The 27,429-nt window shown below is 44.4% G+C and overlaps 1 protein-coding gene across 7 annotated transcripts in view; it reads left to right on the forward strand.

Annotated features, from left to right (window-relative positions):
* KDM2B (lysine demethylase 2B) overlaps nt 1–27,429 on the forward strand; it is a 108,002-nt gene that overhangs the window by 56,450 nt on the left and 24,123 nt on the right. For all 7 annotated transcript variants that reach the window (XM_048322904.1, XM_048322905.1, XM_048322907.1 and 4 more), the window contains 2 exons: nt 5,043–5,497; nt 12,269–12,355. In XM_048322904.1, the coding sequence (XP_048178861.1) occupies nt 5,043–5,497; nt 12,269–12,355 (542 nt within the window). The remainder of the gene's footprint in view (nt 1–5,042; nt 5,498–12,268; nt 12,356–27,429) is intronic.

Raw genomic sequence — 27,429 nt, forward strand, 5'->3', positions numbered from 1 at the left:
TTTTCACCCTCGAGTTGTGCTGCTTTCTTTCCCTATGTAGCTTCTGGTACAGTGGTTATAGTGGATCTCTGAAGTTAAGAAAGTGATTATTAGTTGAGGAGACATCAACCAGAGAGAGTGCAGGACACTGCTCACAGTCTCTGGGATCTACAAGGGAGTAGTTTTCATAGAATTGGTGGAGATTCTGTTCTCCTGCATTTAAAAAAAAAAAAAAAAAAAATTACTGTGTTGATAAAGAGCATCTTTGGAGAAGACAGAAAACTGAGTTCATCAGCATATGGATTTTAAGAATGTCTTTAGACTTTTCATACTGTGTTATAGTATTTATTTGCTTTGACATGAAGGTTGTTAAATTCAGAGTGACTTTCAAGACACTGTCTATTCATGAAAGTGTATTTGTGTGATTGTGTTGAGATACCTCTGTCCCAACACTTGTGTGCAGGTGTAGCAATTTATATTGTTCTTTGTATTTCTGTTTTCTAAATGTCTCCACTCACAAAACTTCAGACAGGAAAAAACCCCACCTCTGTGGAGGCATGGCTGAAACCTGGAGTCTTCCCACTCCCTAAATAAAAATGTGAGTCCAGCTCTAAATGAGGTGGAAGATGATGGCTGTGTCTTCCTCCCCCATGCTGCAGGCCCAGAATGAATTTCCAGGCCGTGTCCTCCCAGGCAGTGTGTGAGGCTGTTCTTTCTCAGATCTTTCCCAGGAGGGCAAACACTCAGGGGAATGATGACATGACAGCAGTCACAGGCTGCTGTAAAAGCACACAATCTCTTCTTCTTTTTTCTTCTGCTTGTCTCTCTCAACTGGGACATTTGTCCTGCCAGCTGAAATCAGAAGGGAGCCTGTTTGGGTTTCCTACTAGATTTGAACGTGCGCTGTTTTTCAGGGCGGATATGTCTTCATTATTTTTACTCTTATCATGAATGAGTCTGTACTGGATGTTTTCAACTACAGTTGACCTTCAGTGAGATATGGATGTTGAGAGTGAGCTGACAAAGAGTAATTGGGAGAAGATCCTGGGCTATCAGAGACGTGCTTTCTCTGTAGCCTGCAGCTTTGAAGATTCCCATTGCTAAAATTTTAACAGGATGGCTCTAGCTGTATGTTAAGCCTGATGGATATTGAAAATATGCCCTCTGGCACAGTGAAGGAACCATGTCTTTTTTTCCCCCCTTCTCAGGGGATGGAAAAGATTTGCTTATGATAGACAGGTACCTGAGTATATTGAGTGGTTCCTGTGTGGGGTGCTCCATGCAGTGATACATTTCCAGTATGCTCAGGGTTTTTCTGCTAATGAAAATGTCATTGCTGTCTTTAGCAGATTGATAGCAACTGCTGCTCCCAAGTCACAGTGTCAGGGTTGGGAGCTGGGGTTGGCAAGGTAGACACTACACACTGGACTGTTCTAAAGAGTTAAGAAAGGTTTCATAATTATGCCTGATCCCCAACCCTTTCTTTTAAGTTCTGTAATACAGCAAGCTGCTTTTCAGCAAGGAAAGAAACTGTGTATAATTATTCTTGTACAAGTGGGTAACTGTGGGGAAAGTTAAGTGATCTGCCCAGAACCAGAGGGAAGTGAACTGCTATAGAAAAAAAGACTTCTAATGCTCTGTCCTGTGGTCAAGTCTGTGCTGCTCCACCTCTTCACTGAGCTAGATCACAGAATGGTTTGTATGAGCTGGTTTTATTTGCTTTGAGATGAAGGGGGCGAAGGTCTTTTTGTACTAAGTTGTGTGGGAGCCCAGACTGGATAACCCCTCTGAAACTGGGGTTCAGACCTGGGACTCACTGGTGCATTGACTCAGAAACACAGCTGAGCTGAGCAGGAGCTGCTTCCCACAGAGAGACTTTATAAACCAGAAACCTCCAAGTCAGCGGAGCCCTGGTAGTACAGTGCTTAAAATGCACTCCTCAACAAAGTAAATGCAGATTATGCTTATGTAGGGCCTCAGCTCACAGCACAGTAACTCTGTCAGACAGTGTTTTCATTGAAATGAATAAATAAAAATCATGGCATGTTGCATTACAACAAAACACTTGAAAACACAAAATTGAATCTCCCTCACCTTGAAGTTATCTTTCTATTATTGATTCCCTTGGCTGCTTTTTTTTTTTTTTTTTCCAGATTAGCAGCAGTAGCAGACAGTTGTTGTGTTTTGAGAGCAGCCTGCTCTTAATCCGGTGGTGCACCAGCACTGTAATCCCCTGGTGCTCCAGAATAGCCTGGTACACTCCAGGTTAGCAGCAAGCCCTGTGCCCAAGGGGAAAGTCAGGCAAGGCATGAGGTGACTGCCAGGCATGCAGAGAACAGGGCACTGCTTTGGTGGTGGTTTGTTTGGGGTTAGATGTGAGTTGTGTTTGCCTGTCCATGCCCAGGTGTGGCTGGCACAGCAGGGCTGCCTGGTGCCGACAGCCGGTGGCAGGGACGCGGTGGCAGCTGGCAGAACGGAATTGCTGGCCCCCCTCCATGTGCTGGCTTCTCGTGGGAATAGGCCCCCAGTATGCTCTGGTGCTCCACTCCTCTCCTGCCTTTTGTTTCCATAGATTAGAGCAAGAGACAAAAAGTGGAGATCTCTCTTGGAAGCTTTTCCTCCTCGCACCAGAGCATTACTTGGAGTAAATTATTCACACCTCTATAACATGATCTCCCTAGTTTTCTATAGGCCTTATTTACGCTTGTGATTTGCCCCAGTTACAGCCATTAGTTCCTGTTCTGCAGAGCTGCAGCATAGGAGGACAGAAACACGATTTTCTTTGTGCAGATTTATACCACTTTCTGTTAATGACGCTGTCCTGGCAGCGTAGGGATGTGTATCTGCTTTCACCCTCTCCTGTTTGATGCCTGGCATTTTCTCCCATCTAGGCTGGGCTTTGTGCTTCAGTCAGTTGTAAAACAGCTCACCAAGGCTGTGTGGCTCAGAGAAGGGGCTCCAGCCCTGGATCCGAGAGCCTGGATTCTGATTCCTGGTTTTTCCCTAGATTTGATGTGTGACAATGAGCAAATCGTGCTTTCTCCCAAGCATCTGTTTCCTCAGTTGTAAAATGGGAGAATGACATAAGCTGATTATGTAGCCTTTGAGGTGGGTACGTGTGCTTGCTACTGTGGACAAAGGAAAAAACAGTGTGAAATAAAAGTTGGATAACTGAGTGGGTTTTAAATGTTCTGGTTAAGATATTTTCTAATCCTGTTTATTTTTCTAAGAGAAGTATGGGGGTGTATTAGCACAGAGCAGAGAGGAGGAGCTGCTTTGGAGTGCTGATGCCACCACCTCAGCACACAAAATAATCTATGAAGCATTTTTGGAGGGTTGCAGGGAGGAAGTTACCCTGCCCTGTGGATGGAGCTGGATTGGGCTGCACCCTGCCTTGCTGATAGCTGGTATTTTTTGTGGCTGCCATCTTTTGACAGGCATTTCAGCTTGAACTGGCCTTTCAGGAGTCATTTTATGGCCATTTTGGTTTTGAGGAAAAATACAAGCCTGTCTGAAGGAGTAGACAGGACAGAGATGCTGGATGTTTGCAGACCCTGTAGCAGCAGCACACTTACCCTGAGAAGTGTGAGGTGACCAACTCGTATCTCTGGGGCAGTAACACACAGAGCAGACCTGGCCTTGCAGGGTTTTTGTTGGGAACTGCAGAGCTGAGCAGCCAGGCAGGCTGAGCAAGCTTGCCCTCAGACACTGCCACTGCCTGTGGCATCTCTGGTACCCAGCTGACCAGTGTGTTTGTGACAAGATGGTACAGACTGTGCACGAGACAAGGAGCTTCTCTGTGATCAGGAGGAATTCTACAGCTTGGAACTGGGCTCCAGCATTTGTTTTCAACCTCCCTGTTTAACAACCGGATGCTGAGCTTTCTCATTAATGTCCATTTAATCCTTCCTTAAGCATGGTTCACATTGTCCTAATCCAAACCTACTGCACTGCAAAGCATGGAAGCTGTGAAAGGAACTTTTCATTAATTGTTCTCTCACTTTTTCTGTGTGACTTCTGTTTCCTTCGCAGTGTGTTTTTGTTTGCAGCTTGATCTCATACCCATTTCAGCCAGTAATAAAATTCACATTGACTTAACTGGGTGTTGCCAGTGTTAACTTTATTTTCCACAGAAATTCCTGCTGTTGCTAGCCTGCATTCAATGTTGTTCACTTAGTAAGGGAAATTGTGTCTAATAAATAAGAAAAGATGTGTGCTTGAGGGAACCATGGCCACTGGTTTCCTACATTGCTTTCACTGCTTGATTGCATGGAGTTGGGTAACAACTGGGGCTCTTAGGGGGAAACTAAGATTAATAGTTCTTTAGACTCAGAAACTTGCCTTTAAATTTTCCTGAGAAGTACCTAGAATGTATTGGGAATGGCGTTAAGAAAACCAGTAGCATGTAGCTGTGACTATCTCTGTGTTTCTCAGTGTGTTTTGTCTTGTTGTCGTAAAATAAGCACAATTGAAATCCTCTGTCTCAGAAGAGCAATGAGTATTCATGCACTAACAACTGGGGATTCTTGTTTTATCAACAGTTAGTTGCTTGCAGAGAGGAAAAGTATTGAGGAGTTGATTTTGTGCTGTGCAGGGTTCCTGGAAGAATGATGATGTACAGCATTTTAACGTGCCTTCTCTCATCATTTCCCCCTCCTCCTTCTGTGCTAACTCTCCTCTTAAAGCTGTAAAGCTGCCGAATCTGGTCTTTTTCGGATTTGTGGGAAAATTAATTGTGTGTGACTTAAGAGCTCTGCCTACTCCTAATTGAAGGCATAGAGGACTGAAGCTTTGAAGAAAGCATAATTTTTCCGTAAATGTTTCCCAGTCATTTGAACTGAGTAGATGTTAATGAAAACCAGCATTAAAACAGACAAACAAGCGCCCCCCTCAAAGAAAAAAAATTAAAAATCAGCTGAATAAAGCCCATTCCTGTCACATACTCACTAAACCATTCTCCAGTGCGCTTTGAAATAGGCAGCACCTGGCCCCAGTGGTACAGAAGTGCTTCAGCTGTGAGGTTACAGTGGGTAAAAATTCAGCATTCTTTTTCTAACTTTCAGATGCAAAAAGAAAACGCAGCACAGACAGCTACTCATCAGATTCGTGGTTAGACATGGATGAAGAATCTTGTGATGCCCATCTCCAGGAGGAGAAGGATGACAGCGTAGATAAGAACTCCAGATCCTTGGTGGATGGCTCCTCCTCACCCAACAGCACGCACTCGGAAGGGAAGGAGGCTGCAGAGAGGAAACAAAAAGCCACAGTAATGAGGTACCTAAAAAGAACTTTGTCTAATGAGTCAGATGACAGCGTAAAATCAACAACCCCGACGGACTATCCCAAAACACCCACGGGGTCTCCAGCTACAGAAGTTTCAACCAAATGGACTCACCTCACAGAATTTGAACTGAAAGGTTTAAAAGCCCTGGTGGAAAAGCTTGAATCTCTCCCAGAGAACAAGAAGTGTGTTCCAGAAGGCATTGAAGACCCACAGGCTCTCCTGGAGGACATGAAGGTGGGTGTGATAACTTGCTGATTCACACAAACTCTGCTCTGTGGGCACAGAAGTCAGCAGGAAAGCAGAAAGCAAAGTTCTGCAGAGGGGTGGCAGCTTGTGTGTGGTGACCAGCTCATGTCAGGCTGCTCTGCCACAGACAGGGAAATGATTCCTTGAACCGAAGCTGTCTCTGGCTCCTGTTTGCAGCCAGATTTGAGTGACACAGTCCTTTCTGACTGTCACAGTAGTGGCCAAAAGTTTATATCCTCTCATAATTCAGCACTTACTATGTTCCACATGTAAATATTGTACCTCAAAAAGTCTGTTTATATTTATAGTCTTAATCAGCCCTTTTTGGTCTCGTATCTCCCTGGTGTACACCTCATTAGCTGACACATACAAAATGTAAATACGTGATTGCAGCTCAGAAGATAGATTGTCTAACACTTCCAGTTGCTTTTTTTTTCTTTCACCTTTTTCATTTTCCTTTCCTCCATTGCCCTCTATAGGTTGATAATTATTCTCCACTGGTACAATATATTGGTTTTGGAGATGGTGTGAGGAGTGAGTGCTCACTAGTGACACAACTTCTTTGTGGATTTTCAGTCTGTGAACAGTATGGGTCTTCAGTTATGTATTTTCTATACACAAGAGCTCTGTAAGGCACAATCTGAGGGGAAAAACACATGTTTATATGGTAAATGGGGAGAGAGCCTGTACTTTCTTAGTGCAAGTGGTGTAACAGCTGCTTAGAAAGGCTTCAAAGCCAGCTAAAGAAGGCTGAACATGTGCAATGTGCAGTGGAACCATATTCCCTGATCTTGGAGCTCAGAAGTGTGATACACTGCACTCGTTCTGGTAAACCACGAGAGCTCAAAAATTCTCTTCTTGCAAAATCAGCCACTTTGTACATGGAAGTGGACACACCTGCTCAAAGTTGTGGATGTAGATTCACGAGCTTGCTCTGGGATCAGTCATCTTCTAATCAGAAATCAAAATGAAGCCTCAAGACCAGGAGTTGAATTTGTGGTGAAGCAGAAAGAATGGTCATGTTACTTCTCCAAGCTTGATGCACAGAGTAATTTTCACTTAAAAATCCAGAAAGGGGTGCAACATATAATGGCTGGTGCAGATGTTCCGAGTGGGATTCTGCTCCCTCTTTTGATGACATACTCCAGCGTGCTGTGAGACATCTCCCCAGAACACGGTACCATATGTGAATCTGGCTTAAAGCTCAGTGTGGGAGTATCTGTTTTCTTATTCCTCTCCAGAGCAGTGGATGCATTGACTACAGAGATGGAGAACTACAAATGGACATTTTTAAAAAAGGCCAATAGCACCTTTTTGGTGATACTGTGCTGTAACTGGTATTAAGTGAGCACCTGCCAGTTTATTGTGTGCAGCTTGATGTTCCATCGCCTCTGAAAACTGCCTGCTTCTAAACTTTCTGTCCTTGCCAGCACACACTGTAACCATCAGGATGTAGCCCAACATCTGGATACTGATGGTTCCCTGCTGGTTAAAGAGCCCATGACCACATCTAAACATCAGACACGCTGCAGGATTGTTTTTTTCTGGAATCACCTCTGGATGTTTGGCCAGTCTGTGACTGATTAGCCGGAGTGAGACCTTTTCAAAACCATGTTAACTCAAACATCTTCTTGAACAGTGTCTAAAGAACTACTGAAGAACTTTCTCACCCATCTTTTTTACAATATTGGCCCATGTATAAGCCAGCCCCCAGTTTCCAGAGAGTGGGAGTCAGTATGGCAGAGTAAATTAATTAAAGCCCATACAGCCATCTTCGTCCATAACTCCCTGTGGTTGCACAATCCACTTCCCAGGTGCTCTGAAGGAATGGGGGCAGTTTGGGGCAGTTGAGTACATTTCCTCCCAGGTCAGGAGGGGAGTCCAGGATTCCCAGCACAGGCCCTTTCTTGTCTCATCAGCAAATTGTCACAGGCAGCCCCTGACAAAGTGTGTCCCATTCCCATCTGCTTCTGGGACCCTGGATGCAACAGCCCATCACTGCTTTCTGCCACTGTGTTCGTTGATGTGGTAGAGAGCAGTGCAGTGGAGCCAAAGCATCTGATCTCCTCAGAGCATGAGGTTTGTTTTATTCAGTTTATTCAGCTTCAAAAAAAATAATCAAACCCAAGTGTGTGTGTTTAGAGCTTTTACCTTCAAAGGATGGAGCGTGCTGAGGGAGGAGTTGCCAAGTGACAGATTTTAGTCCTCTGAGCATGCGTCCAGCATAATGGTCCTTGCAGGATCCCTGTGTTCTGTGGTGTAAGGATGCAGCTGTTCCATCCTTGCTATTCCATCAGGTACTGATGTTCAGCCTCTCAGCTGAACAGGGTGAATGAATGTTCCCAGGGATCCTCACCCTGTGCTCCACACATGGTAATGGATGAGCTGTCGTTACCACAGGGAACTGGGGTGCAGAGAGATTAAGATAAAAGTAATTTTGGATGCTGGCTTTATGTGCTACAGAACAGTTAGTGTATTTAACAATGATAAGTGCAAAAGATGAATTTAATTATATTGAAACTGTAGTGGCTTAACATTTCTGCAGAGCAGGAGTTCTGATCTCTAGTATCCAGATCCCAAGCCAGGCATGAGGAAGAGCAGGAGCACACAATTCATGACAGCCTGTGGAAACTCCACTTAAAAGATTTGCCCTGTACCACATAGAGACATAAGGGCAGAGGAAGAAATACAGTCCATTTTCCAGAATGGTATTTATCTCCTTGACCACTGAATCATGTTCCCTTTTACTTTGCTGCTAATTTTCCAACCTGTACAGATAATAACGTGGGGGTGTTGCTGATAGCATCAGCAGTGGAGTGAGCAGAGGCCTGGCCCCTTTACCTCACCCTGATGAATACTCAGAGCACCAGTCAGCTGTGTGACTGAATGGAGGCAAGAATCCTTCAGAAGCCATGCAAATGACCCATGCTGTGACTGTATTTGGCTGTATTAACAAGGTTTATTTCATGGGCAACCCAACTTTCGGGCATGTGATCTATTAATAATGCATCCTATTAGAAGTATCCTTTTAGTGCACCCATTTGAGAGTTATTTTTAACAAATGCATAGCAAGAACATGCTCTGACAAAGTCTGAAAGCTCTTGCTCTGCTTGCAAAGTCTTAAACAAGTTTCTTCCTGAAGCAAATAAATCAGCATTTATTGTAGCACTTTTATTTCTTAATGAAATACACTCAGGAACTTTTTTTGTATGACATTCAGGTCTGTCTTTGTGCTTCAGGAAGATAATTAATGTTTTCAGAAAACAGGATATGGATAGTTAAACTGGAGAAAGGAAACCATTTTATTCAGTGATGTGAAGTTTCACAGAACTAATCGAGGTAGCTCACAAAGAATCCATGCTTTCCCAGCTGAGCAAGAGCACAGTATAGGATGGGTGACTGGATTACTGCTCTTAGTGGTAAATACAACCACAGCTATATACAGCTATTTAATGTCAAGTAGGTGAGACTGTCTGAAGTAAAGTAATTTATTTTCCTTATGAGAAGGGAGACTGAAAAGTAAACTAAGCCAGTGTAAATTCCTTACACATCATCTAAGCTCCAAACTAACTGTGCCTGTCTGGTGGGGACACAGCAATCCAAAAGTGCCAACTGCTGCCTCTGCAGATTGAGCACCCATTTATCACTGTGATCGATGGAGTGCAGCAGCACAAGGGAGGCTTATTTGCAGAGTGGAACAGGCCTTTCTTGGAGAGCAGGTCAGTTCTTCCCTCAGCCCAAACAGGGAATTAAATCCCTGCTGGCTGCAGCAGTGCCGTGGTGGGCTTATGCATGAAGAAAAGAATAAAGAGGTCACCATCGTACTCCTTGGTGTAGTTTGCACCCCATATCACAGGGCAGGTAAAGCTGAGCAGACCTTTGATTGTGCAGCCCCACACACATTAAACACACTGCCAGGGATACTCACCTGTGTGCAGCTTCTGATTTCTGCACATAGCACTTCTGTGTGTTACCAGCAGGATGGTAGTTCCTCTGCTGCTGTTGGGGAGCAGGATTGTGAGATCTGCCTCTTAGTAATGCCACAGATCTTCCCCACTTCAAAGCAAAAGCACTGCCCTTCTTCAGAAGGGCCTGTGGAAGTCCATTAGAGCAGAAGAAACTCAGTTTGAAGAACAGAGGTTGTCAAATATCTGCAACTCCTTGGCAGCGGGAGAAGATTCTTGTGCAAGACAGATGATATCTACTGAAATATGTTCTTACTTTTTCTTGCCAAGAAATCTTACCCCCTTTTCATTCTGATGACAGAAAAAACCTCCCTCTACTGAATGCATTTCAGGGGAGTCGTTCCTTGCTGTGCTTTTGAAATTAATGGCTAAGCTGAATTCTTACATAGTTAATCAGCTTCTTCCCTTCATACCTGCTGTTGTCACCACAGCCCTCAAGTGTAATGAATCGGGCCGCCTTGTGCTGGAAGAGCATCACGTTGTTCCTCTAACTGGAGCCCCATGGCTTTTCTTTATCTATTTTTCTTGTTTTTAAGCAGGTGAACAAAACCCTGCCTCCCCCAGCCTGTTGTGAGCTGACACTTGACGCTCCAGTCAGCGCAACTGTGGCTGTGCTGCGGCTCTGCTGCGCAGACAGCCGTTGTTTTCAGCTGCCTCAGATGATAAGCTGCCATAGTTTTACATTTCTCCTTGGATAATATTTTCACGTGATACATATGATAACAAGAAACCTTCATTACCTTGCCAAGTTCTTGGAATATACTGTGCTTTCCATTGAACTCCGAGTCTCTGACAGTCGTTAGTGGAAATGTTAAGGTTTTCTGTCTTACAGGCTTTCAAACCTAAGAGTAGCAAAGTAAAAAGGGATTAATTTGTCCTTTGTTTATGGCTCTCAAGCTGCCTCCTTGATCTGGAGAATTTTGGCTTTGCAATGAGAGTACAAAAGAGCTCTCAGTTTTTAGGACTGAACTTTGAGAATGTGGTCACAGCTCGGTTAATGCAGTGATCTCTCTCCAAATAAAAAGGACATGAGAAAAGAGGTGCTCACTTCACCTCAGCTCAGCCAAGAGTTAATTTGCCAATGATTAGTCCCCGTTTAAAAGTTGTTGGGTGTTGCACTGGACGAGCAGGTACAATACAGACTCTGCATCACAGCCAGGTTGGGGCAAGCTGGGTTTTACTCCTCACCTTTGCAAACTCCTGAGTGCAGCCACAGCACCGGGCTGATGAAACTGGGCTTGTACTGGTATCGCTCATTTTGGTCACTGGCACTGCTTTCGGCCTAACCAGTATCACCACCAGCCTTGCTGGTGTGGTGGTGTCTGAAGGAGCAGCGCTGTGCTGGGGCTGTGCTGTCTGTTACTAACACAGCTCTCACTCAAGCGCAGGCTGGGGAATTGGGCTGAGTGTGACAGGTTGTCTGAGCTCCAGGGAGAAAGTCAGCCCCAGGGACACTCATCCAAACTCGGGCTCCTGGGGACTGGAACATGCCATCACACTCCGGGCTTTAGTTGGATGATTACAGATGAATTCCAAGTGCACTCCCTATTAAAACAATTACTGTATTTTAAGCTCTTTTTGTATAGTGTGTGAAATTACTAATTACTAGAGTGCTGCACTGGGGACTGACAGAGCCTGCTGCCTGTTGTTGGCTAATTAAGCTTTTTTCATATACTTGGAGCAGCAGCACTGAACTTCATTGTCTGGGGTCATCTCCTACTATTCTGTTGAGGTAATTCCCAACCTGCAGTTCTCATTTGTTCTATTGGAGCTTTTTTTTTTTTTGGTCTTTAACCTGTTAGTGCTGATTTGGCCTTCAGTTTTCAGCAGCACAGCAGAATCCTCCTTTTGACTTGTTTTTTTGTTTTCATTTCTTCCTTTTTAGCCACCTGAACTCCAAATGAAGAGCTTTGTAGCTAAATTAGTGAGCATGTAGGGAGTCATGGGAGGCGAGTGTGGACTATTCCCAGCTCCATCACTGAGTGTTTTACCACCTCTGTGTTGAGTTACTGGTCATGGGAGTGATTCACAGTGGTGGAAGCTGTGTCAGCCTGTGCAACCCACTCATGAAATTTCTAGAACAGTGCATCAAAGGAAAGGGTTTGGTGGGGGTGGAAAGGAGGGGAGATCAATCTTTTTCCCTTAATGCTGTCCGTAGTCAGATCCTTTCCTAGTGAACACTCAGGAGCCTGAATGCTTCAGCTGGTCACATAAAGGGAACTAGATTCCAGCAGCTCTGCCAACTACAGGGGAAGGAAGGGCGGTGGGAATGATGGTGCTCTTGGATTGCCATGTGCAAAAAGATGAAAGATTCCAGAGTACATTTTTATTCTTAGCTTACCTGAATGACCAGACTTCTGAGCATTGCTCCAGACTACACACCTGATGCCCTGTGATGGCTGAAATAACAGGGGCAGAGCTTCGGTGCTTCTCAGGTCTTCCGTAGCCTTGATTAGGAGAGAAGGGGTCAGTTGTGGGGTCAGTTGGGATTTAATGACCTGGAGTTTGAGGCAGAGAGGTGATACTGGTAAGACACCGGTCTTGGACACACCAATATTAAAGAATTCTGTAACATTTGAGATGATTGATGGCTGATTTTGCTGCCTGTTTTGCAAGAAGTTTCACATCTTGGCTGTTAACAGGTGCGAGAGTTTCAGTGGGAACTGGAAGCAAAAGTAACTTGCAGAGGTCTTGTCACTGTCATCAGAGCAGAGTGTTGTCTTCTGTAGGTCTCTGCACTCTTCAATTGGAGAAACGTTTCTCTGGTTAATAAAGGCCTTTTCATTTGCAACAGAACATACTGAAGGAACACGCTGATGATGACCAAAATCTTGCCATTTCGGGTGTTCCTGTGGTCAGCTGGCCCAAGAAGACCACAAAGGTAATGAGACACATTTACTTACTAACCATTGTTGTGCCTGGTCTGGTGTTTATTTATCTATAATCTGACAAAGTGCTGTGTATAATCTGTTGGCAGCTGCTAGCATTTTTAACACAAAATGTTACTTTCAATGGTTTTGTGATTAAGTCTTGAAGCAGAACAAGAAAGTGCCTCGCCAGGGAGAAATCATTAGAGTTTCCATTTAAAAAGAATTTGTTTGGGCCTTACTTAGCAGTATAAAACTTTGATATGTCTTGATCGTTTACTAATTATGGTTAAATCTAAAAATTTTGATGCCTTTTGTGTAAAATTAAATGATGTGTAAATGCTACAAATCAGTCACTTAGGGAGCACTCTCGTCTGAACTAGATGATGGTTTTTCTCTTACACTATGAGACTCCCTTAATGCTCTGTACAATGTGCCCCTGTAACTTTGAAGCATTGATTTCTGTCCTTATATCCTAATTTTTCCTCTTGTACACGGCAGTAATTCTTTTCACTTTGCAGGAGTACCGTGAGGTTTGCTTTGTTAAGGCTTATAAGGAATTTGAAATAATTAACGAAAGAACAATGTCAAAAGGCTGGTTGTTATTTATAACAGTGGCATGTTTACCACACTCCAGTTATTCAGCATGCTGTAAAAGCAGCTTTGCTTATTTAGAAGATGTCTCATCGCTTCTATTTTTACTTTCATTTTTCACTGAATTAGTTTTATAATCCATTATTTCTTTAGAAACGCTGAAGGGGTCGGTCAGCTTAAATCAGACTTCGATCTGAAAATCTGTCGTTGTTACCATTGTAGATTCCTTTCAAATAATTGTCAGGGAAAGTAATTCACTCAGTTCTCACTTTTTGTGCTGGTGAACTTGTTATGGCACATGTAGCCATGAGAATTGGCTGCTTTCAGATGGGAAGGAGGAGACCATAGACATGGAACTGCCAGAGGAGAGTGGGGCAGGATGAGCACATCACGTTCCCTCTTGTGCTTCTTTTTGGGTTTTGGCTCAGCACATTTCAGAGGAATTGTATCTTGTTAAATACGTTTTCCTTTTATCTTGTAATAAATCCATGAGAATATGCTGTGTTTAAAGCATTTGTTTAGAAACAACAGTGGAAAACCTTGAGAAATAGGTGTGGGATTCTCCACTCCACTGGTTCGATGGCTGCTGCTCATTCCATGGTCAGGTATATTCTAGGCTTTGAATAAAGCAAAATCTCTGTGACCAGAGAAAAGGTGGTGTGTGAAACATATAAAATAAAACTAAGGAACAACTGACTCTCCTTTGAGCTTGTGAGAGAAGGGAGGGTCTGAGTGCTTTGAGGCTTTTATAAGCTTTGGCATTTGTTAATGTTCTTGTTGACTTTATTTTGGAACCTTGATAAATGCTTCATTTCTTCTATTTTATTTCTGTGTATTGGCAACATAACTGCAACTGTAAAGGATTTGTAATTTTTGTGACTTAAATCTTACCCTTTTTTGCAAAATCCATCTTGCTGGCTTGCAGGGGTTTTTTTCAGGTGTTTATTTTCCTTCAGCCCTTCCGAAAGCAAAAACTTTTAGGAGGCATCATTCCCACTGGCATGACAATAACAAACATATCAGTTAATAACAAATATACGGAAAACTTTTACAGAAAGTCAGACTTTAGGTTGAAGTTTGGAAATAAAAATTGATAGCAGAAAAAATCCTTTCACCATTCTCTTCATATCTGCTTTGCTTAATCTGTGATCAGTTTTTGTTACGTCTTATGTTTTAGTTCGAAGGTACACATGCAGATAGGGCTGCACATTTCCCAAGAGGAATTTGTTGTTGTGCTTCTAATTGGCAAATGTCCTTGTCATCTTCCACGTTCCAGCTATTTCCCTTCCTGGGAACAGAGGCCAAGTGAACAGGCTGGGAAGAGACATCTTAGAGCTGAGCCTTTTGAGTCCCAAATTAAAATCTGTGGGAAAGACAATATAGGGGAGATTTGTCTAAAAGCAGTTTTAGCAGTTAAGCTTGGTTATTTCGCCTTTGTTCCCTGTAAGCCCTGATAATGAAATAGAAGATTTTACAGAGAAGAAAAACCCTTAGGGAGGGGGAAACTCCCTTGGAAAATGGATTGTAGCTGGTGGAGCAAGTGTTCATGGCCAGAAGATTCCACAAATGTTGAGCACAAGGCAGAGGAGTAAAATCTACCAGTAATTTTACTTTCTGCAGTCCTGCTCTTGAGTATTTATAGGAGAAATGGCAGATATTTCCCAGTGCTTTCCCTGAAATCCTTGTGTTCAAAGGGAGCAGGAGATCCAGTACAGCACAGTACTAGCTACTCTGTGGCTGTAAGGAGATGTTGTAGCTGGTATCAGCTTCCTGGGACAGGGGGGTTGTCTGATTCCAAGGCATAAATGAAAAGAAGGGAACTGAAATCCAGAAAGAAGTAGTAGTACATGGAACAGAGTACATCTCTTGCTTTCTCCCAAGAGAAGGCTCCAGAAGAGATTTAGAAAGACAAGAGCAGCAGATGGAGAAGGAAGAATAAAGCCAGCATTAAATGCCAAAACATTTCAAAGAAAATGGAAATGACTGTAAAGAAAGGAGGGGAGGAGACTAGAAATGGCGAGAGAGCAGGATTAGGAGAGAAGCAAGTACTGAAAAGGGATGGAGTGGGAAAAGCAAAGAGCAGAGGGAGAGAACTCTGACTGAAGTCAGAGATCCTTGGAATAGGGACAGGGAGTGTCTGTGTAAGTAACCCAAGCTGGGGAAGGGCGAGCTTGGTTACATTGACTTGCCTTTGAAAGAACATGCCTTTGATAACCTGAATGATTTTTGAAGCAGCAAATAATATTTCCCTTTAAGACGGAGTCAGTTTCTTTTACGTGTTGTGAGTGTGACGTGAGCAGTGGGCACAGAGCTGCAGAATGGCTGCTTGAAGCCTGTGCTGGGGTTTAGGGAAGAAATGTGTTCATTCACCTCAAATCCCACTTGACAGAGGATGAGGTGTAATGGGGAGGACATTTAACCAAGTACAGGGAAGACCCATCCCTGTGTCGTGGCCCCGCAGTTCCGCATCGCTCTGTCCACCTTTTCCAAAGGCATTTGGGGCTGCCAGGCACACTGCAGTTCCCTGACGAAGAAAATGACTCGCTGGGAAAAGAAACAGAAGTAATAATCAGCAATGGTTTAGTGAGGAGATGGAATAGCTGGGTGACATTTGATGATCTTGTGGTTAGTGCACAAAATGGGAGGCCGGGGTCTGTGCCTGTTCCCAGCTCTGCTGCAGCACCTTGTGTCGTGTGAGGTGAATGGCACATTCCTGCTCCCTGAGCTTTTCCGGGGGGAGATGGGGCTTCCCATCTGGGAGGCTGGGAGGTGAAATTAATGTTTATAAAGATATCTGGCATGTTCAGCAGAAAGTTTTGTAGTAAAATGTACGAACTATTATTATTTTGTGGTAATAAGAGAGATGAAGTGTGATTCATAGGCACCTCTTCAGATCATATTTACTCATCTTTATGGAGCTATTTTGAGTCGCTTGTACTTCTTATAATTTACTGGTAATTATTTAGCACAATAATTACTCTCCTTTAGGCACCTTTTTATTTTTTCCCCTTTGGTAACTCTATTTCAGAAGAAGCAAGAATCTGTCTTTTTCTTCTAGCTGTAAAGAAAGAGAAAACAGTCCAGTGCCAGGGGTCTTAGGATATTTACAACAATCTTAATTTAGGCCTGTGGAAGGAATCAGGAATGTGGGACTGAGTGGATATTTGAAACCTGCTTGTCCTGATGGCTGACTGACAGTTCACGTACCTTCAGGCAGGACGTTTCCCACTGGCTGCTGGCGCGGATGCAGCTGTGAATGTGCAGCCCCCATCCCCTTCCTGTGCCGGGGGCTGTGCAGCAGTGGCCTCTCCTCACTTGGTGCAGGGCTCAGTGTTGTCTGGGGGGTCGCAATCATGGATCATTAAGGTTGGCAAAGACCTCCAGGATCATCAAGTGCACCCTTTGACCGAATCCCGCTATGCGATGCTGTCCAAAGGGGAGAGCTCCATAGGCGTGCCTTCAAATGCTGGGTTCTTAAGCAACTAAAGAGAAGCAAGAAATCATCCCAACTAACTTCTACCCCATCCCTGGGACATGAACTTTTGGGTGGTGTGAACAGAGAGCAGGGCCTATACCTGATTTTCCACTGCAGCAACTCATGGCTGGTCACTGGTGCAGGAAGCTGGTGACTGCCAAGCCCAGTCTTGAAACCCATTCCCATGAGTTGCTCACCCCTACAGTACCAGAGTTCCCATTTATCTGCACAGGAATTAGGGATAGTATTTTATTTAAGGAACTCAGAATATGGCTCAAGCAGAAACCACATTTTTTGAACCATTTCCTATTTCTGGAAGAAAACAGTCAACTCCAGCAGCGTGCAATTACACTCTGTGGCAGTGCCTTCTGTTTTTATCGTGATAAAGATCTTTAGTTGTCTATGAAGAGCAGCTATAAAGAACTAAAATATGTTTGGACTCTCCTGTTCTGTGAAGAGTTAGAAATGCAGACTGGGAGCTGGATTCTCATCTCTCTTACCTGGCACAAAACTAAAGCCACTGCATTTGCAATGAGAGCGAGTGTCCAAATATATTTAGGTCTGGCTGTGAGCAGGAGATGGAGCTGTAATTTTCAGTAGCTGGTTAACAGTGCTGCAATATGTGGCTGTTTCTCTGATGCCTGTTCATGTTCTTTCTCCATGTAATTTTTACCTGTTGATTTTAAAAGAAGATAGCTGAGAAGTATAATAAGGAAATGGTAATGTTCTTATTTAAAGGAATACTATTAATTACTAAAGGCCACAAACTGAAACTTTGATTGGATTACTGGGTTTTTTAGACACAAGTTTCCCTGCAATTGGCAATGCAAATAATGTTCATAGCTCTGTACCAGGGCATGAGAACCAGGAAGAAAAAGTGATCATTGAAAAAAATAAGAAAGGCCTCCCTCAGGCTGGTTTTTTTGCTGTTGCTGTTTTGGGTTGGGATGGTCATGGGTGGGCATCGCATTGAAAGAAACCTTCTGGGATGGCAGCATCTCATTTCTGTCATTAGTGAGTTCTGTCCTACAGCAGTTCAGTTTGTACCGCATTATTTTTACTTTTGCAGAATTCTACAGATACATCCATGGATCTGAAAAAGAAGGATTAACTCATATGAACTAATCTGTGAGAGGCAGAGCAAAAGGCTGATTCCTGTGGCTGAGGAAAGTCATGTTCCACCAGCACAAAGTCCTTGTAGCACTGTCCTGTTCCTGGTGGTGCCATCACCGCCATTAAAGGAGTCATAGGAACAAAGCAGAAATACAGAGATTCCCTCTGCTTATCTTCCCCGTTAAGATGGAAGATTATATCTTCATCTTTTCTGCTTAGTGTCCCCCTGGTAGAAGTTTTTTCCCCTCTGTGAATTTACCTAATAATTTGTGGAACCTGTTGATCTTTTTGATCTCCTCAGCATCCTGTGCCAGTGTCCCCTGCGGTTTAATAAAGCTCTGTGTAGATAAGTACTTCCTTATGTTGTTTCAGATCTGTCCTTTAATATCATAAATACACTTCATGCCCTCTGTATGGTGCATTCTGGGAAATTTGAATGAGGTCTCTGTTCATCTCTGCTGTCAAGGATTTTCTTACGTCCCCCTTACTTTCAGTATTTTTTTCCCTATTTTGAAGTTGAAAATCACAAGTCAGTTCAGCCTTTTCTGGTACAAAAAACATATATTTGAGCATTTTTTTTTAATTCTAGTTTCATTATAGGTAGTTTTGAGGTGAGGGTGAATGTATCACATATATTCAAGATGTGATGTTTGAGAGAAGGGACTGGCAGGACAGATGGTTCAGCATGGCCCAGCAGAGTTGAAGGGGAGATGATTGTTGTGTAAGGACTTCAGGGAGTATAATCATCGGGGCAGAAAAGAGTTATTTAAGCTAATGGACAATGTTGGCATGGGATGAAGTGACTATAAACATACTATAAATAGATTTAGGCTGGAAATAAGATTTCTGATCATTGTTCACAGTCTGAACCAAAGAGCACACAAGAAGAACAGTAGACAGCTGTTGTGAAAAGGGTGGTAGATTTTTAGAATGAACCTGTATTTTAAAGAATAAAAGGCAGTGGGATTAGCCACCATCTCCAGATCTGGACCCTATCGATGTCCCTATGTACTTTCATGTGTCTGCTGCCATTTCTTGGGCAGTACCTTTTCCCCTCTTTTTGGTGTTTCACCTTAAAAGTGCTGAGAAGAGAAGAAAATCCACTAGTTTTTAGTAACATAGCTCCTTTATTTATGGATCCAGTTTTATGTGACATTATGCATTGGATCAAACCTAAGAAATATTAAGTAAATGGACTAAGAATCAGTGGACACAATAAATTCAATTGTAAGCAAAAATTAGGGGGTAAGGCATTAAATGGAGTGTTTTGAATAACTTGAAACCAATGTGATTTTTCAGAAGTGTTGAACATTGTTTTACATCAGATTTTCTTTCAGTTCAGGGGGAGAGGTGTGAGGTGGACAAAGAACATTCCTGAAAACCTTTGAATAAGTGCTTCCAGTTTTTACTTGCTTGCTTACGAAGAATTCCTGCCATAGCTATCGCTGGGCCAGCTCCACCCAGAGAAGCAGGAGCAGTGAGGGACTCGTTACAGCAATCAGTGTTTTAACCAGAGTGGTGTGTCTGAAACAGATCTGAGCACGTAGAAATGGCACAACATCAAACCAGCATCAGCTTCAGGAGCCTGCCCGGGGGCTACCACCAGGAAAGCAACATTCCATGTAGCAGCAGTGGGAAAACTCTGCCAGATTCCCTAAGACAGGCCAGTCCTTGGAGATCTACTCAGGGTGCTTCCTGTGGGAATACAAATGTATTAGAAAGCACATACTGACAATTGAAAACAAGCACTTAAGAATTAAAGTGAAAATTGAGTCTATCTAGTGTTAGAAAAATTCTGGGAAGGATAAAAAAAGGTAGATAAGACAGCAAAATAATCCTGTGTAAATTGTTGTATGATCTATTTTCTGGTTGAGATTCTGGGTGAGTTGTTGTATGGTGTATTTTTCTGCTTGAGATTCAAATAAGTTTTCCATCAGTCATTCCAAGTGGCGCAGGAGCAAAAAGGAGATTTAAACTGTCACATTTCATTCTTGCCAGGCACCAGCTTAAAGGTGTTTGAAGTGATCCCACACAGCAGAGCCTGAACTCTGTTTGGTGTCAACAACAATTTTAAATGCCAGTAGTCTGCAAGGAGATTTGCATATACAAATATGTGTGTATTGTGAATCCTTTTTGTTGATAAAAAGTCCTGATTATAAAGTTCATAATCTACTGCAAATCAGGCATTTCTTCATAGTTATCAGATGCTAATAATTACTTTTCTCCCAGAAAATAACACAAGTACAAAAGAAAATGAGGATTTAAATCAATTTAAATTTGTTTTTCTCTTTACTGATTTAAATTGTGATTGGAATCAGTGATTTAAATAATTTTGAATAATTTGTGTTCTTTTACACTGTATGATAGTAGATGCCATGTGGTAGGAGAGAGCTGAAATGCATTCAAGAAAAATACCCCAGTTCTGGCTCCTGACAAATTTATTAAGACACAAAACCACATAGTTGAGGTTTGGGGGATATTGTTTTTTAGGGGACTTCCCACAGTAGCTGTACACATACGAAACCAAGGCCTTCCCCTTCTAAGTACACTTGGAGGCAGGAAAAAAACCTGATGCACCAGAACCAAAGGCTTCTTGGGGTACTGTGCAAAGGAGTAAAAGCTGTTGAAGCTACTGGGAGTTCCTGTCAAGCCTCTGCTTTCCCGGGGCAGTGCTGCCCAGGAAGGCAGCTCCTTGCCTGACCTGTTTATTTTTCTGAGCACTGTTTCAGTCTCTTACACACATTAGTCCTCCAGACAAATTCATTTGTGCAGAAGCTCGGTGGAGACCCGAGGAGTCCCAGGGTTTGGTGTACGTGTATCATATGTAACATGCCATGGGAGGCTGGAACTACATGGTCTTGAAGGTCCCTTCCAACCCAACCCACTCCGTGACTCTACGAAAGAGCTTCACTGCTTTTTGCTTCAGTATTTTTCTAAAACCTTTGCCTGGTGACTTGACAGATTATTTCTCACCTCAAGAGGCTGTACTTGAAATATTGTGTCCCTTCAGGGAGTAATTATAAATAGCAAGGACTTGAATGAGCACCTTCTTAATCTTCCATCTTTGACTTAATATTTTCACTTCTTATCAACACTCAGCCACTTGCTTTGAAATCTGACCAATGCCTTTATGTGATTAATACATCAAACAGGTAAATTAGAGCTATTTTGACTCTGACTAGAAATCTAAATGGATTGGGAAAAAAATGAAGAGACATCTCTGTTTTCCAACTGTTGTGCTCCAGGTATCACACGAGAAGATTTATGTATTCCTCCCCATTGTCATTCTTCTACCATAGACACGAATATTCAGTAATACGAATTTTTCCCAACTGCGCCTTGACTGCCATTTTTCAAGACAGAAGCTTTCTCTTTATTTCATAAAAGTGCTGATGAAAACTGCTGTAGTCTTAAGACCTTTTCCTTAGATAATGTATGTGAAATGAGTTGACAGATCTTAGATTTTATCATCAGGAGCTTGGCCTACATTCATTGCTGAGCTGGCCAACAAAACCAGACCAAATGCTAAGTTTGAACCTGGTTTAAGAATTCCAGCATCCTTGTGCTCTCCAGCACCCCGACATCAAAACAATCCATGCTTTGAGTTAGGTATCTGAAAGTTAATAGTTTTGTTTCTGGATCGAAGCACATTGGCAGAGCGGCGGGAAAGGCGTTTGTCATTCCACAGTACAGGCCGTGCAATTATGGACATTAATCCTGCGTGCACTTTTCAGAACAAAATTGAATTGTATGTTCTGTCCCCAAGAAGATGGCTTCCTCTTAGTTCCACAGCACACTGAAATTAAAGTCTGCTGAGAATATAAATGAGGGCTTGTTTCAACTTCACGACTTTCCTGCAGGCACTAGTGGACCAGATAGAAGAGGGACAGCAGTGCTCTCCTTTCTGAAAATAACAAATATAACAAAATATATGGGTAAATTCCAATAAAAGCAAAGCAGCTGTGAGTCTTAGCCTAGTGTAGTTTAGTTGTTAGTCCTGGATGTTTCCCCACAAATCCAAGTCAAGTTTCTAGTTGACAACAATGAGCAATGAGCCCTCATAGGCAAACTGCACTTCAGCATTTCCTTTGCTTACCATGTGTTTGGGTTTGGTCTCTGGATTTTCAGGCTGCTGCCCACACGTTGGACACAGCTGACTGTCTCCCAGCATTCTGTGCTGTGTGTCAGAGCACACTGAGCCTCTTGCAGGAAAGCAGGTTTCCTATTCCGGTTAATCCACTCTATCAGCCACATCTATTTGCATGTTCCTCCACAGCATGGCAGTCACTGCTTATCTTCTTAGGAACCTCCTTCACTAGTTTTTGCGTTTACTGACAGAACATGGCTCTTGGAGACACAGACTGTGCTGTGGAAACACTTTGTGTCATAAGTTCTGTGGTAGAAGGAAGCAAGGCAGGATTTCCCTAATTTCCCAGTGCATAGTCCCAGTCATGTCATGGCTCTTCCTGCAGAGAAGAGTCTGTCTTGTGTGATAGATGAAGTCCATGTTTCACCACTCTGCAGTCTTATTTATTACTTTTTTAACATGACAGGGTGTTGGGGTTTGGGGAGGGTTGTTTGGATTTTAAGGCTTATGAGTGAGTGAGTTACTGTCAGCATGTTCTGTCTGCGCTCTTGCTTGTTTGGGTGCTGCTCCTCTGCCGCAGTAGCCCAAGGTTGTCCTCCTTCAGGAGGTGTTTGTACAGCCCTTGCTGCCTTTGGTTCTCCTGGAACAGTGCTGGACACTGGTTAGGGAAGTATGATCAGTAGCATTGCATGGAGGGAGCAGTCAATATTATTTCATCTTGTGTTACTTTATTTGATCTAAGGTTGATCAATCAGACTGTTTATTGAAAAGATTGTGACAGATACTCAGTGTATCTGATGACAACTCTTATGTCATAGTTCAGATAAAGTAGAAATGAAGTAGTAAGATTGTGGGTATTTAGGCTGTCAGACTGTCACTGCTGGTGCTGAGAATACAACTGAAATATTTCTCAAACTCTTGAGAAAAGTGTCATGAAATTTGCCCAGGCCCAACAGTTAAGATCATATTTCATGTGAATGGACACTTACACCAAAACAATGAACCTTAGAAAGCTACTAGGTAACTCTCTTATTCTGATACAGGTCAATAATTGTGATTCATAAACATCTCAGTGGGTTTCCTTTTCAAAAACATATGTGCTGGCCTGCAGAAAGCAGCAGCAGCTCACATCACAACATCTTTTTTCAAGGACTTGCATATCAACCAGCTTGAGGTTGTGTGTCCAGTTGTTTCTGTGTAAATATTTTTTCCTAATACCAGCTAAATATAATACTCTGTAAAGGTGCATAAAAAGTTTCGAGGGAAGGTTAAATCAAAGGTGTGTTTGTACCACATAAAAAACTTTATTTCACTTCATATTGAGCATCATAAACTCTAGTGTGTCATAGGAAAACACGGATCCTGTTCAGCGCTGGCAGCAGCAGCTGCAATCTGTTGGTACAGGAGATGCTCAGGAGTGAGTGAGTACAGCACAGGGGTTGTAGTCGTCCTCCCCCATCTTGGTTTTACTACTTAAGGATATTTGCATGAGAATAAAATCTGGTTCTTTGGCACTCATCTGCTCCTGCTGTTTATTCTTCGCTTGAGGTTATTGTCTCAGTTTGTGACAACATAATTGGTTTCTGTGGAGAAGATTATGATATTGATGAGACTTATATATGACTTCAGGTGAGGTGCAATCAAAGCAACAGTTCAAAATAGAAGGTGCTGTCTGTTTTCATGCAGTTTTCACTACGGCTCATTCAGCAGCGTAATTAAGGATGTTATTTATTACTGAACTGTATCACACTAAGTTGAAGTATGGACACAGTTCTGCCACTGCAGGCAGGACTGGGGTCACTGCTGCTTATTTTGTGTTCTAAACTGTTGTAAACTCCACCAGGCTGGGCAACTAGACGGTGTTCACACAAGGGTTGCTCACTATTTGTTGTAATTTAGTGTTCTCTAGTGTAGACAAGCTGAAAGAATTGAGCTGGAAAATGCTCTCTTAATAGTTCCTTCTGTGTATTAAATATTCCTTTGAATGGTTAGCTGCTCTTGTACAGGATGAGGTTTTTTGAGAGCAATTATAATCACAAAAAATTATTTTATTGTGTTGTTTCCCCCTTGCTGATTCCAAATTTGCTATTTTATATCATACCCTATTCTGGTTTTTTAAACACCACCTCGGCAAAGTTTACCTAGTGTTGGGAAACCATTCCAAGATCTTGGCATGTGTGAGATTTCCCTCCTAACTCAGACTCTGTAATTAGAGCTCATTTGTCACTTGTGGTGCTGTTGCAAGGGCAGCGTGGCCACACTCTCAGGTGGCAGGGCTGGCTGTGGGGTGAGGGTGGTGTGGGTTACATTGGGAAGGAACCTGCTGCAGCCCAGAGAGGCCAGTGCCAACATCAGGAGTGCTGGAATGCCTTGCAGATTGAGAGGAGTAGGATGATCTCTATCATGATTTAATTTGCTGTGAATGACATTTTGCCGTGGTGTGACTGGTGGATTGTCCTTGGGGGATGTCACAAGTTATTTTTTTCTCTCGTCTGGATTACGGAGCCAAAAGGCTGGAGGGACAAACAAGTGTGAGCCAGGTTACACGGAGCCTCGCAGGGAATTGGGCTAGTGGAGACTTGGTCTGCCTGTGGGCAGGTGTGGGACCAGGCTTCTTCCTTCCGGATGTCACCTGTCCTGCTGCTGCTGCTGCTGCAGGCCAAGTGTGTTATGGCACCACAAACACGGCTGTAGCCACGTTCTTGCTCGTAGTTTGAAACTCTCCACTGTAGGGCTGTCATGAGATGCATCCCCCCCTTCCTCTCTCCTCCAGAAAACACTGGATTCTGATATTACCTTGTGATTCTGAAAGCCAAGGCCTTAGGCACATGCCTTTCGTGCCTCAGCTTTCGTCTGCTCCTGCTCCGGTTGTGTAGGAACACAATGGGGGAAGAGAGAAACCTGAGGAGACAGGCTGAGCACATCCCATTGCCTTCTGGGGAGCCCCATCATGTGTTGTGAGTAAATGCTTTTTGCTCCAGGCATGGTGGATGAGCAGGATGGGGAGAACACCATCACCTACCCATCATTTAAGTTTGAGTTGGCAAGAGGACAGGAGTACAACAGACAATGGATATTTAATGTATTGAAAATAAGGAAGGGGCATAATTACACAATTCACGTGGCTTTATCAGCAGTTGCCTGTAAATATGTGTTTAAAGTTTGACTGTGTTTTGTTACTTAAACTTGAGGGACCAAGTGTGGATCCTGGTGTCACAAGGGCTGTGTTGCTCCTTGCTCCCGTGCCAGCTCCTGCCTGTTGCTGCCTCTTCTGAACTAACCAAAGTGGTTGTGCCATGTGGTAATTCAGACCAGGGAACTGAGCTGAAACTAGTTTGGCAAAAATCCTGATGGAGGGACCATTAGATGTGCTTCTTTATGGCTTCTTGGTTGCTCAGCACATGCAAATATTTAATCTCATGTTTAATTCTGTGTTGTGGGCGTAGGAGCCGGAGGCAAAATCCTAACAACTTGAGTGGAATCGGGATTTCCCCTGAAAGCAGGCCCATAAATCCAATGGGAAATTTAAATCTCCAGCACTCAAATACAGGCCTGTGACCCTCAGCTGCAGGCTCTGGAGGGCGAAGGCAGTGTCCGTGTTGAGGTGCTGGCCCTGGGACCTTTGGATCCAGAACAGGTCCCCCAGCTGACCAGTGTGTAACATGTCACACTGCGGGGAGAGTATTTCATTGTGAAACCCCAGCAGCGGGTCAGGATGGTCACAGTAGGGCTAGAAATGGTTCCTTGGGAGCAAGTAAAAGAGCGGGTGCCTGCACAGGGAGCAAGCAGCGTGAGACCAGCTGCGAGCAGCTCCACAAGCCGGGTCGCCTCGTCTTAGCCCAGCGCTGGTTCTGCCGCTTGCAATCTCGAAGTTTGCTCGGTGCCTTCCTCCTCCCGAGGGATGGAGGTTCCCCGCTGCCGGCCCGCCCCGCGCAGCGGGAGTGGAGCGGGCAGGTAGCGCGGTGCAGGGTGTGTGTGTGTCTGTGCGCGTCTCCTTTGTCTGAGCAGCCCGAGCAGCGCCGAGCGCCCCGCGGGCGGCCGCGCATCCTCCCCGCCCAGCGCCGCTCGGCACACCCGAGCCTCGGCCCGCCCCCGCCGGCCCTCGGCACATCGCGGGGCTCATTACCGGCGGGGGGCTAATTGCCGGCCGGGCGGCCGAGTCCCCCGTCCCCAGCCGCGCCGTGTGCGGGGGGCGGCCGCGGTGCCCCGGCCGCGCGGTGCCCGCTGTCCCCGCAGGCCGGCGGTGTGGAAGCGGCCCGCGATTGGCCGTGCCGGCAGGGCCAGCCCCTTCCTGGCTGCCTGGCATGAATATGCACGGCCCCCCTTCCTCCTCCTCCTCCTCCTGCATGTGTGTGTGTGTGTGCGGGGAGCGGGGCTCCGCCAGCAGCGCCGCTCCAGCCATGTCAGCTCGGCTCCGCCTGGGCCCACCATGAGCCATGGCCATGTCTGCGAGCGCCGACGAGGAGGACTACGAGTCGGAGCCGGAGCCCGAGCCGGGGCCGGGGCCCGAGCTGGGGCCGGAGCAGGTCCGGGGCGGGCGGCGAAGTTTGCAGCGGGAAGGGAGGGGAGGAGGCCGGGCCGGGCAGCGCCGCGCCGGCCGCGGGGACGGGAACAATGTGGGGTCGGGAGCGGCCCCGGGGCAGCGCCGCCCGCCTAGGGGCCGCGCCGGGCGGGGCCGCGGAGCCTCCGCGGGGCCGGCCCGGGGCGCTCGGCCTCGCCCGCCGCGGGCGCCCCGGGCACCGCGAGTTCGGCACCTCCCAGGGCCCCGAACGCGCCGCGAGCGGGTGGTTGTTGCCTCTCGGGGGCTGCCCTGTCCGCGGCAGAATTGTTATTTTTTTTTCTATTAAGATTCCTCAAATAGCTGAGAGGGCTGCGGGACTTGGGGGAGAGTCTGATGCTGAGCCTGGCTACCTTGTCTTGGTTTGATTTATAGCTAAAGCCTCCTTTCCATTCCCAGGGACGAGGGATGTAGAAGAAAGAGAAGGATGTGCGCCGAAATGAAAAGAGAACTTTTATTAATACTTGCAGGGTTTATTCTCTGAAGGCTTTTTTTTTTTTTTTTTTTTCCCCCTGTGGGGGAAGGAGAATAAACTTTTTGAATTTATGAAGTAATCTGTGAAAAATAATCCAGAACATATGTTCTAGATTGCGTATTTTACTCTCTAAGAACTGCCTAAGCAATTAAAAATGCACCAGGAATAGTATTAAACATGTGTATGCAATTTAAACATAAACTTGATAGTTTTGTTCATAACTCGAGGTGTTTCACTCTTTTAAAATAGCCTAATATTTTGCTTTTAGAGACAAGTTTCTACGTAGGCCAGGTGTTGAGTCTATCCTCCAAAACCCATCTTGTTTTGAACAACTTTACCTTGTTTTGCTTCAGAATTGCATATAGAAAACAGGGCCGAAAAAGAGTTTGGGGTGGTGGTGTGCCTTGGGTGCTCCCCAGGGATGGCAGATCTGATGCAGAAACCTTGGGGGAGACAGTGTGCTGCACTGGCTTGGTGTAGTGTCAGTCCAAGAACCTAAGATGAGGTTTAGATGAGTAACTTTATTAAGCCTTTACCTACTTCTGAGGATTGTGTGAATGTGCAGGCCTGTGCTGCTGCTCAGTTCACTGCTATGCTCCCAGACAAAGTAGTTAAAATGTCCCAGTCCTCTTCTTAAATTTATTCTCACGCCAGGCCTTTTCCATTTGTGTCTGTGTCTTGGTGCAATCACTGCCCACTTTTTAAAAAGAGCTAATGGTTGGGAGAGCAGATTGGTCTCAGCTGTATTGTACCAGCTGTGAAATTGCTACTTGGAGGTGCTGGTTC

Source organism: Corvus hawaiiensis, chromosome 18, assembly GCF_020740725.1.
Source record: "Corvus hawaiiensis isolate bCorHaw1 chromosome 18, bCorHaw1.pri.cur, whole genome shotgun sequence".
Taxonomy (NCBI): domain Eukaryota; kingdom Metazoa; phylum Chordata; class Aves; order Passeriformes; family Corvidae; genus Corvus; species Corvus hawaiiensis.